General features: G+C 44.7%; 1 protein-coding gene across 1 annotated transcript; it reads left to right on the top strand.

The window, feature by feature from the left end:
• Positions 1-338: 338 nt before the first annotated feature.
• Positions 339-11,620, top strand: LOC139447225 (matrilin-3-like). The gene is made up of 5 exons (XM_071228460.1): positions 339-373; positions 5,360-5,403; positions 6,123-6,671; positions 7,184-7,234; positions 11,373-11,620. Exons 1-5 carry the CDS (start codon positions 339-341, stop codon positions 11,618-11,620), a joined length of 927 nt encoding a protein of 308 aa, XP_071084561.1.
• Positions 11,621-13,198: the final 1,578 nt, after the last annotated feature.

Genomic DNA, 13,198 nt, shown 5'->3' with positions numbered 1-13,198 from the left:
ATCGAACCCGAGTCTTCGGTGTGACAAGCGAAGGCTTGAACCACTAGGCTACCCGACCGCCCGAACTTAAAAGAGGTCCGTGCTTCGAGTCACTAATTACAAAACATTTCAACCAATCTGGTTTCGTCACACACTCTCGTTACAAGCTACAGCGAACTACCATTTGGCATGCACAAATATTGATTGTTGTACAAGCAGAATGTGACAGACACAATTGGTTGTGCAATCATCAATGCAGGGTTTATAAGTCCTGCCCTACCCGAGCCGTGCAGTACGACACCGACAACCAATCTATGAAACCTAACTCTGGACACTACTTCCAATCCAACCCTGGCACTATGGTTCCTCTGCTGATAGCGTCCATTATTGTGAGGTAAGATGTTATGTTGTACTGAGACGTCATCGTACCCGACGGTACTCGTGAAGATCTTAGGTAGAATAGGTCTTCAGCAACCCATGCTTGCCGTAAAAGTCGACAATGCTTGTCGTAAGAGGCGACTAACGGGATCGGGTGGCCAGGCTGCTGACTTGGTTGATGCATGTCGTTGGTTTGTTGGTTTGTTGTTTAACGCCGCACTCAGCAATATTCCAGCTATATGACGGCGGTCTGTAAATAATCGAGTCTGGACCAGACAATCCAGTGATTAATATCATGGGCATCGATCCATGCAATTGTGATCGATGACATGAAGCAACCATGTCAGCGAGCCAGACCACCCGATCCCGTTATTTGCCTTTTACGACAAGCATTGTCACCTTTTATGGCAAGCATGGGTTGCTGAAGACCTATTCTACCCCGGAGCATGTCATCGATCCCACTTGCCTGGATCGATACTCATGATATGTATCACTGGATTGTCTGGTCCAGACTCGATTATTTACAGACCGACGTCATATAGCTGGAATATTGCTGAGTGCGGCGTTAAACAAACAAACAAACAACCAACCAACCATCCAACCCGACGGTGTGGATCGTTGCGTGTTATGTGAGGCACTGGATTGTTTGGTCCAGACTCGATTATTTACAGATCGCTGTCATATTGTTGGGATAGTACGGCGTTAAACAAACGCACAAACGAAAAATAGACCCGGTTAACATACTACTGTTATAAGCAGCTATCGATGGTCTTTTCATAATGAGGCTTCGGGTAACATGTATACTCTCCCTAATAAGAAAGGCACTTATGATTTTGTTCATAAACATGCTGCATATTTCGCCTAAAATGTTTGAAGTTACTTATTTTACAAATGCTACTTCACAGTGTTATTATTTTGTATTACATCGCCAAAACGTACCGTTGGGTAATTTATTGATATTGAAAACGGGATGTTTTATATGTATGCGTGAAATAAATTCTGTATGTAATTCGCACGGTTTTCGAGGAAATGGAAGATATGTATAAAAAAGTAATATTCTTTTTAGTAAACTGTCTACTGTTGCTTGAACTATTTATTGTTTAACTCCGCACTCAGCAATATTCAAGCTGTATGACGGCGGTCTGTAAATAATCGAGTCTGGAATAGACAATCTAGTGATTGACATCACGAGCATCGATTTACGAAATTTGGAACGATAACATGCACCAACCAAGTCAGCTTGAACTGTGAGTAATTCTCGATATGCTACGACAAGACCCTGAAACTCCTATTAACGCAATCGGACATAAAGATCTGGAGAGTTTCAGTCGTCAGCTGCCCGTCATTGTAACGTCCACCACAGACAGATATCGTCGTTATGGGTCCACATGGGATCGTCAAAGATCTGGCAGACCAAGGATCCCAACTGCATCCCAGGAGACATTCATCCTGGTCTTCGGACCGTTACAGCAACAGACACCGCCTCCAATGTGCCTGATCTGCATGAGGTTTGGACTTCGAGCCCGATAGTATTGTAGTCTACGACGTCAGCACCGACGTTTACGTGTTCGACGGTGTAGACATTCAGCCATAGAATCTAGGGCAATGACGTACAGTGTGGTTTAGTGATGAATCTCGTTGAGAACTGCAACGTCGAGATCGGACGGGAAATCGGACGGGAAATGAACGTTTGGCTCACAATTGTGTTGTGGAAGTGGATAGTGGCAGTGTCATGATGTGGGCGGTAATATCTTACACCCGTAGAACCAACCTGGTGCAAGTAAAAGGGAATTTGACACGATAACGATACCGAGATGAAATTCTCCAACGTCGCCTGCCTTCCGTCATCGACCTTCAACGAGCGATATTCAGCAGGACACACGCCCTACAACATGTTGCACGAGTCGCAATGGATTTCCCACAGAATCAGAACATTACTATGCTTCCATGGCCATCACGATCGCCCTAATTAAACTCAGTTGAACATCTATGTGAATAAACGGACGTCCAAAAGAAACTTTACCCACCGAAAATATAAATTTCAGACAAAGTATAATTTTTTTCCGATGAAGTCTATCTAAAACACATAACCTAAATACAACAATAGTGTATGCAGAAAATGTTAATCGTCTGTAACATGTTTGCGAGATAACACGCGAAAAAGTGAAAAACACGTGCACCACGGACAACTGCAAATACACGTGCGGGTAAGGGTATAAAACGATTGCAACGGCAAGTCAGACATCCACAGTGATAAAAAAAAAACACAAAAGAAATGCCACGACTCACAGTCGAACAACGTGAACGAGTCATGGGTATTGTACAGATGGGAGCAACCCACGCCCATATTGCACGAACCTTCGGTTGCTCCCGTGTTGCCGTTACCAACTTGATGCAACGTTACAGACAGACAGGGCGGACCGCTGACAGGCCAAGAACAGGCAGACCCAGGGTGACCACGGCCCATGATGACCGGTTTTTGCGTACCTTGCACCTCCGAAATCGCTTCCTGACAGTGACGACATCGGCGACAAATGCCTTAGGTCTCAGGGTTAGTCGACAGACAGTGGCCAGGAGACTCAGGGCTCATGGAATCAGGGTTTTTAGACCATGCAGAGGACAGCTATTGACAGCCCAACATCGCCTTCTGCGATTGAGATGGACCCGGACTGTACGACGTTGGCAACGTCGTGACTGGCAGAGGGTTGTCTTCACTGATGAAAGTCGATTCTGTATGTTTAGGGCTGATGAAAGACAACGTGTTTACCGCCGAAGGCGTGAACGAACGGCGGCGTGTTGCGTGCAGGAGGTCGTACCATATGGTAGAGGGAGTGTCATGGTGTGGGGAGGGATCTGTGGGCAGGAGAGGACACCGCTGGTCATCGTTGACGGAAACTTGACAGCTCAGCGTTACATGGATAACATTCTTCGTCCAGTTGTCCTACCATTTCTCCAACAGCAGCCACGTGGTGTCATTTATCAGCATGACAACGCTAGAGCCCATACAACCAGAATTATCACTAACTTCCTCGCAGCCAACAACGTCAACGACCTGCCGTGGCCTGCACGCTCACCCAACATGTCCCCCATAGAACACCTCTGTGACTTGATGGATCGTCCTGTTTGACAACGACCACACTCTCCAGCCAACCGGCAGGAACTGATCTTGGCCCTCCAAGAAGAATGGCGTCAAATCCCACGTGACCTCATCAGACGACTGACTTTTTCTGTGCGTCGAAGAGTTTTTGCGTGTATTGAGGCATTTGGAGGTCACACACGCTACTAATGACCGATTGTTTATGTACTCTGCCTATTGTCCATGATTCTGAAAGCTCGAGTTTCGTACCACACCCAACTTTAGGGGGGGGGGGGGGGGGCTCTGACGTCATTCTCGTTCGCGGTATGATTGTCATTTTTAGTGTTGATTATGTTGATATATTGATCTTCTCAATACACTTTACTTCATGCATGTATGTTTTGTTGTTTTTGAGCAAGAGTGATTTCAATCTCTGGTAAAGTTTCTTTTGGACGTCAGTTTATTTTCACCTCTGAGTTTCTTTTTTTGGGGTAGTATATATGACAGTGCGATGTGACAATATAGATTAAGGGTCAAGGATCTAACAGTCGTTGTCAGTATTTTGAATAATTTTTATAATATATATATATGGATTTAATAACCTTTTGAATTCCTCATAAAATTTGTTTCATAACACATAACTGACATTGGTGTAAACGTCATAGACTTTGTCTGTTTTCTTTGTTTGTATGCTGTTTAACGCCGCACTCGGCAATATCACAGCTATATGAAGGCAGTCTGTAAATAATCAAGTCAAACCTTGACATTTTTAATTAAGCATTGATCTTCTCAATTGGGATAACCAGGTCATTCGCGTCTTACAGTGAGTGAGTGATCGCAAATGGTTTTACGCCGCTTTTAGCAATGACTTCACTCGTTGTACCCATGTCGGGAATCGAACCTGGGTCTTCGAACGCTTGGCTACCCGACCGCCCATCGCTTCCTACAGTATGTAAATTTATAAAAAATGAAACGCAATACGGATACTTTTGGCCATAAAAAGCAAAATGTAGCGGTTTAATGTGTTATAGTGCCAGGGAAAAAAATATCTTTATATCAAAATAAATAAATTTATATACATTTTTACATCAAATAAATAAATTTATATACATTTTTATATCAAATAAATACATTTATATACATTTTTATATCAAAATAAATAAATTCATACATATTTTTATATCAAAATAAATAAATTCAAAACAAAGGCAGATATTATTTAGATGGTATACATAGAAGCAAGGGGAAATATGAAAAAATAACACTTATATAACCAGGGGTTTTATCATACAACTATTAAAGCGATCCTCACAGTCTATCGTTTTGATATGCACGCACAAAACGCCGATCGTGTGTTTCAAACCGACAAACCCGTGCTCGTAGTTTCACCAATGTATATACTGGACCGCCTCCGTATTCGAGAGGTAGAGCGTCCGCCCGGAGAGCGAAAGGTCCGGGGTCTATCCCCGGCCGAGTCATACCAAAAGACGTTAACAGATGGTACTTGTTGTTACCCTGTCCGGCCCTCGATATTAAGGGGCTAAAACAAGGACTGGTCGGTTTGGAGTTAGTATACTGTGTCTGAGCGGGGTATTCATGTTAAGCTGCGGCATAGGATCTCAGTGGGCTGGCACTGTAAAATGGGCATTAGTCCGGACAAGTTCAATCAGCCACACACACACACTTGCATGCACGTCGCTCCGTAAGTGCAATAATCTTGGACGTGATGCTGAACCCCATTCCACCTCACCTCCACCCATGTGGTAAACATCTGAGACCCCCCCCCCCCCCCCCCCCCCCCCCCCCGGTAAGACGCCGCGATATAACTCATCTGTAAAATATTGTTCAAAGCGGCGTAAAACCAAAGTCACTGCCATCGATGCTTTATTGTTCATGATAGTCAGACTCTTAACTTTTTCTACTTAGCAGCTCCATGCCCGGCAAAACGGTGATCACGAGGGCGGCCACAGGTAATGTAAATTTTCAATGTAGACATCCCTGGGGACTCGGACTTAAAATATTATTACTCGTCAGTTACCCAGTTAGAACTTGCTCAATAACGGTGTTAGAACCTTCACCGAAACGTCGCTCCTAATTGTAATAAAGAAGTTGTTCATCCATAAATCTTATCCTTGCTATGGTCTAGCAGTTCATAAAATACCTGATGCACGTGAAGATCCGGCTTAGAATAGTTCTCAGCAACCCATGCTTGCCGTAAAAGGCGACTATGCTTGCCATACTAACGGAATCGGGTGGTGAGGTTTGCTGACTTCGTTGATACATCTCATCGTACCCCAATTTCGTGGATCGATGCTCGATTGCTCATGATATCAAACACTGGATTGTCTGGTCCAGACTCGATTATTTACAGACCGCCGTAATATAGCTGTAATTTTGCGGCGTGAAACAACAAACACTGCGTATAATCTCCCTTTACGGCAAGCATGAGTTGCTGAAGACCTTTTTTCGCCAGGATCTTCACGGGTCAGAAACGTAGTGAATGCAAGCCGTTAGTCCACCAAAGATCAATCGCGGTATTTTCACCTCTCACGCAGCCGCTCTAGCATGTAAGAAATTCATAATTTTGGGGGGATGTAGACTATGTTGAATAAAGAACAACACCCTTTCCATATTCATAAAAAAATGTCTGGCCAAAACAGAGTCGTTTGTACGAAGTTTCCAATTCCAGATTGTGGGACTCAAAAGAAGGATGTTGTCTTCATAATCGACTGTTCTCAAAGCATGAACATATCTGAGTTTGCCATCCTGAAACAGGTGCTGGTTGATATTGTCGATACATTCACTATCAGTTCGGATAATAACGTCAAGGTTAGTATTATCACATATGAAGATGTAATAATGTATTTACCGAGGGACAAATCAAATTTGAAGAATGCCATTTTGAATATGGAGCATGGATCGGAAAGACCACCGATATCGGCATTACAGGCAATTACAATGGCACAAAATTATATTTTTGGACATGGAGATCGCCCTGATGCGGCTAATGTTCTTCTACTTATCGCCGGTGATCAACTGAATGGACTTGAGGAATCTGTATCGAACAGTGACTTCATGAAAGAGGCCCAGAACGTGGAATGGTTTTGTCTTGGAGTGAAGAATGCGGATGTTCAACAGCTGAATCTTTTTGCAAGTAACGCGACACACGACCACGTGTTCTACTCTGAGAGTTACAACAACTTGGGGAAGCTGGTTCCGAGACTTGCACAGATCACATGTACGTCAAAACTTCATTTTTGTCAGCTGCTAAATCCTTGTTATGTATGGCTCCGCTTTTACTATTCGTTGTCCACTAATCGCTATTCTACGGTGGCCCATACACACCACTTGTGAGATCATTTTCCCCTGTAAACCTCTATATTTTATCTCACCAGTGGAAGAATAGTATAAAATATAGAGGCAAACAGTGAAAACTGATCTCACCAGTGTAAGTAAATGTTTTGAAGGTGTGTAGCGTGGCTATATTTATGCGGCCAGTAGAGTGAACACAGAGTATATAGGTGGTTTTTTTAACGCTTCACTGTATAAACTGAACAAAGACCCGAAGCGTTGTAAGAATGTTAATTTTTGGGTTGTTAAGGGTCACTAAGTTTATAATAAATATTCATAATCGCCAAGTGTTCGTTGAGCTTCATTTTGATATAAATAAATACGTCTTCTGTTGAGGTTTTGTTCCTTTACGAAACTTAAGGTCAAACTGAAATGTGTAACTAATTATTGTACTTGCAGGCAATCCCTCTGACCGATCTCCTAACACGGGTATCGATGGTACCTCGCAGGGTAAGAATGTGGACTTTACTATTGATGATGATGATGATGATGATGATGATTTCTAATTCCGATAATGATGATGATGATGATGATAATAATAATAATGATAATATCCAGGCCAACCAACCTGATCTTTTCTTTTTTTTGTCCAGTGAAATCATTTATATTGTTTAATTTTCCGTCCCTTTTGACACCAATGTGATTGACAAGATTGGGGAGAAACATGGCAAATATGCGGACCTCGCTTTCAAAATGTCCCACTTGTACCCCAAGTACCAGGTTGTCCGACTCCCCATTGTTCTCGGTGTCTTAGGTTTGGTAACTCCCAATCTGTTGACTGACATTGGGAGAGTAGTCGGGTTTGCTACCAGGAATACAGCTCTTCTGACAATCTGGGTAATGCAGAAGGCTGCAGTGTTGGGGAGTCTTCACATTCTCCGAAAGGTCTGGATGGTATTTACTAGGTTGCGCTTCCAGGGAGAAGTCCCATTCGATGATGAGCCTTGTAACGTTAACCAGCCTGACTGTGCCAGGATCATCAAAACCCTCTTAGCTGCAGTTTTTAATTTCGCCTGTATAATAATGATGGCAATAGTAAAGTATAATGTTAAGATGTATAAAGAGGAGGCAGAAAAGAATATATCCTCCTTTTCATTAATTCTGGATTCTGTGTTACAATTTATCCTCAGCAATCTGTGCATGTCGTACGAAGCGACGAACTGTATCAGCTGGTACTCAGCAATCTGTGCATGTCTTACGAAGCGACTAAATGTATCAGGTGGTCCGGCTCCCTGACGCTTCACTCAGCAATCTGTGCATGTCGTACAAGGCGACTAACTGTATCAGCTGGTACTCAGCAATCTGTGCATGTCGTACAAGGCGACTAAATGTATCAGCTAGTACTCAGCAATCTGTGCATGTCGTACGAGGCGACTAAATGTATCAGCTGGTACTCAGCAATCTGTGCATGTCGTACGAGGCGACTCACTGTATCAGCTGGTACTCAGCAATCTGTGCATGTCGTACAAGGCGACTAAATGTATCAGCTGGTACTCAGCAATCTGTGCATGTCGTACGAGGCGACTAACTGTATCAGCTGGTACTCAGCAATCTGTGCATGTCGTACGAGGCGACTAACTGTATCAGCTGGTACTCAGCAATCTGTGCATGTCGTACGAGGCGACGAACTGTATCAGTTGGTACTCAGCAATCTGTGCATGTCGTACGAGGCGACTCACTGTATCAGCTGGTACTCAGCAATCTGTGCATGTCGTACGAGGCGACTAACTGTATCAGCTGGTACTCAGCAATCTGTGCATGTCGCACAAGGCGACTAAATGTATCAGCTGGTACTCAGCAATCTGTGCATGTCGTACAAGGCGACTAACTGTATCAGCTGGTCCAGCTCCCTGACACTCCACTCAGCAATCTGTGCATGTACGAGGCGACGAAATGTATCAGCTGGTACTCAGCAATCTGTGCATGTCGCACGTGGCGACTAAATGTATCAGCTGGTACTCAGCAATCTGTGCATGTACGAGGCGACGAAATGTATCAGCTGGTACTCAGCAATCTGTGCATGTCGTGCGTGGCGACTAAATGTATCAGCTTGTACTCAGCAATCTGTGCTATCGTACTAGGCGACTAACTGTATCAGCTGGTACTCAGCAATCTGTGCATGTCGTACAAGGCGACTAACTGTATCAGCTGGTCCAGCTCCCTGACGCTTCACTCCGCAATCTGTGCATGTCGTACGAGGCGACTAAATGTATCAGCTGGTCCAGCTCCCTGACGCTTCACTCCGCAATCTGTGCATGTCGTACGAGGCGACTAAATGTATCAGCTGGTCCAGCTCCCTGACGCTTCACTCAGCAATCTGTGCATGTCGTACGAGGCGACTAACTGTATCAGCTGGTACTCAGCAATCTGTGCATGTCGTACGAGGCGACTAACTGTATCAGCTGGTCCAGCTCCCTGACGCTTCACTCCGCAATCTGTGCATGTCGTACGAGGCGACTAAATGTATCAGCTGGTCCAGCTCCCTGACGCTTCACTCCGCAATCTGTGCATGTCGTACGAGGCGACTAAATGTATCAGCTGGTCCAGCTCCCTGACGCTTCACTCAGCAATCTGTGCATGTCGTATGAGGCGACTAACTGTATCAGCTGGTACTCAGCAATCTGTGCATGTCGTACGAGGCGACTAACTGTATCAGCTGGTCCAGCTCCCTGACGCTTCACTCCGCAATCTGTGCATGTCGTACGAGGCGACTAAATGTATCAGCTGGTCCAGCTCCCTGACGCTTCACTCCGCAATCTGTGCATGTCGTACGAGGCGACTAAATGTATCAGCTGGTCCAGCTCCCTGACGCTTCACTCCGCAATCTGTGCATGTCGTACGAGGCGACTAAATGTATCAGCTGGTCCAGCTCCCTGACGCTTCACTCAGCAATCTGTGCATGTCGTACGAGGCGACTAAATGTATCAGCTGGTCCAGCTCCCTGACGCTTCACTCCGCAATCTGTGCATGTCGTACGAGGCGACTAAATGTATCAGCTTGTCCAGCTCCCTGACGCTTCACTCAGCAATCTGTGCATGTCGTACGAGGCGACTAACTGTATCAGCTGGTACTCAGCAATCTGTGCATGTCGTACGAGGCGACTAACTGTATCAGCTGGTACTCAGCAATCTGTGCATGTCGTACGAGGCGACTAACTGTATCAGCTGGTACTCAGCAATCTGTGCATGTCGTACGAGGCGACTAAATGTATCAGCTGGTCCAGCTCCCTGACGCTTCACTCAGCGATATTCGATCTACAACTGGGGCGGTCGGGTAGCCAACTGGTTAAAATGTTCGCTCGTCACGCCGAAGACCCGGGTTCGATTCCCGACATGGGTACAATGTGTGAAGCCTATTTCTGGTGTCCCCCGCCGTGATATTGATTGAATATTGCTAAAAGCGGCGTAAAACCATACTCACTCACTCGATCGATCTACACCACACTCGTCTGGACCAGGCAAACTAGTGGTTGCTATCATGAGCAACGATCTATGTCGTCTGGGTACGATTGTATGCAATCAACCAGGTCACCGAGCCATAGCAAAAGAAGCTTTCAACGTAATGGACAAAGGGTGCACACTTCTAAAATCGCTCTTAAAGTTCAATGATTAATACTGTGTATGACGCCCTTCTTCAAGACGCGCAAACAATCTCCGGCGCACAGAAAAGGTCACTCGTCTGTTGACGTCACGTAGGTTACGTCACCATTCTGTTTGGAGGGCCTGGATCAGTTCTTGTCAGTTGGCTGGGTGATGTGGTCGCTGTCGAACACGACGATCCATGACATCCCCGGGGTGTTCTGTTGGGGACGTGTCTGTGGGGCGTGCCTTCTGTTCGATTCGATCTGTACGGGGTCTGGCGTTGTCATGGTGATAAAGGACGCCACATGGCGGCTGCCGTAGAAATTCCACGAAGAATGTCACCCGTGTAACACGTGGCTGACACAATCCTTTAACGATGACCATTGGTGTTCTCTCCTGCCCACAAAAGCTCTCCCACACCATAACATACGCAAATACCGGCCTTCCTTGGTTCGTAGTTACCCTGGCTCTGCCTGTTCTTGGCCTGTCTGATGTCTGCCCGGTCTGTCTGTAGCGTTGCATCAGGTCAGTTACAACAACGCGGGAGCAGCCAAGGGTTTAACGTTGGCATGTGTGGCTCCCATCTGTATCATACCCAGGGCCCGCTCGAGTTGACCGGGTGTGAGTCGTGGCATTTCTCTGGTGTTTTTGTCTTTCATCAGTGTGAGTGTCTTACATGCGGTATCATTTATATACCCTTATTTCACGTGCAGTTTTCGGCTGCCCAAGCGGCACGTGTTTTTCACTTTTTCTCAGTTTCTCCAAAAAACAAAAACGTGCTGGGACGTGCATCACTTTCTGCACAGAGCATTTTGTGTTTGGCCGATGTGTTTTGCATTGCTTTAGTATGAACTTGTGTTTTTCAATTTTTTCAATTTCACTTTTTAAAGCGATAAAGATTCTTTTGGCCGTCAGTTTTACTAAGTATGATCGTAAACGTGTTATCTTCCAAAATTCAATCTCAGGTCTTAAATTCTAATATTGTTGACTTTTATATATCCTTGCAGATCCCAGGAATAGTACCACGGATCTTTACCATCGACAATCCCATCGGATCAGTGGGTGTCCCGCCGCCATGACAACCTATATAGAGTCATCTATTGCTTGTGGCGTCCAGTGCAGTTCGAGTGAAAGCTGTATGGGTTTCAATATGGCGCTAAAGGCAGACATCTTGAATACATGTCAGTTGGTGACATGCGCAGAGACATACAATTTGACGGCATCTGGTGATCATGACTTCTATCAGCGAATGTAGAGGCGGAACTTGTGTTCCCTAAAGTCGCGACATTGTCGGCATTTGTTTTTTGCTTTTTTGTGTCTTGTGATGTTTGTGTTAGTGACAGTAAAAACGTAAAATGACGTCGCTCTACTCTAAATGGTATTTGTGGTGTGATATATTCATTGTTTTATTTCTAATGATGCTTTCAAGAAAACGAACGAGCAACAACTTGTGGCAAAGAACTATCATGACACCCTACCAAGAACAGGCTATGTCATTTTCAAACATTGATCCCAGAAATTATAGAGGTGTTCACGCATTCGAAACACACCAGTGAAATACGTCTTCGGGATTTATTATTATGCTTTTTCAATTCATATTGGAAACAGTCTAGATCTACCGGTGATGCGAGATGATTGGTTAAACACGTGACTTAATTAGTACAGAACACACAGTTGTGTATGGTATTAATCTACCCACAAGTTGATGTAAATGTTGATGGTTTCATGATGAGATTCATTGGATCTTGGTGAAGCATTGCTGATTAACCGCCGTCATATAGCTGGAATATCGCTGAGTGCGGCGTTAAACAACCAACAAAACAAACATTGCTGAATAACGTGAGATGTATTTTATGGGTTCTGTGATGCCTCAAGAAACTGCAGTTTAAGATGGTTGTTTATAAGAGAGTGAGTGAGGTTCGACGACGCGTTGAACAGTGTTTCAGTTAGATCACGGCATGTCAGCTCGATGTGCGTGTGTGTGTCTGTGTATGTTTGTCTGTCTGTGCGTGTGTCTGTATGTGTCGGTGTGTGTATGTGAGTGTGTCTGTCTGACCGTCTGTGTGTGTGTGTGTGTGTGTGTCTTTGTCTGTGGGTGTATTAGTGTGTTGAGTGTATCTCCTTGTGTGTGTTTTTTTCTGCCTGTGTGAGTCTGTGTGCGTGTCTCTGCATATGGGTATGTGTGTGTGTGTGTGTGCGCGCGCGCGTGTGTGTGTGGATGTCACTGCTCCAAGATATTGTCTCCAACAGTACAAGTCAGTATCTCAGTGTGCTATTAATCGGACGAGTACAAGCAGCCACAAACAAACACACATACCTTCACCTCACCTCACGCCATTCACAAACTAACTTGATACCAAAATGTACAACCTAGTCCGATATGCTTTGTATTACAATTGAAAAAAAGGTTGTTCCAAGGCGTGTGTTGTTCCTGAAATCTATGATGCGTGCTATTGGTATCAGCTAATCGATAGGTGATCATTCGTATGAATATAAACACAGAGCTCCCAACAAGCAAGTTCATACCCTCGCTCTTTGCTTTGGTGGAGAGGTGGGCATTTGACATCAACATGTTTCTACATCTTAACTTTGTTTGGCTGTGGTAAGTAGATATTTTGATAACTGTTTTGAACATATACTTGGATCCTTGATGTGAAGGGTGATCTGCTATGTTTTGTGTTGTCAACTGGGTTGTTATTGAGAACAAACAATATTTACTTGGTATATATCGTTATGTGATTTTAACCTCGTGGGGAAGACCGGGTTTAAATTGGTCCCCATCAGGCGATGCGACTTAACAGATAGACCCCGTGAAGATCTGGGGTAAAATAGG

This window comes from Haliotis cracherodii, unplaced genomic scaffold (genome assembly GCF_022045235.1).
Source record: "Haliotis cracherodii isolate W230 unplaced genomic scaffold, xgHalCrac1.p SCAF_7, whole genome shotgun sequence".
Classification (NCBI taxonomy): domain Eukaryota; kingdom Metazoa; phylum Mollusca; class Gastropoda; order Lepetellida; family Haliotidae; genus Haliotis; species Haliotis cracherodii.
This window is presented reverse-complemented; position numbering and strand designations above follow the sequence as displayed.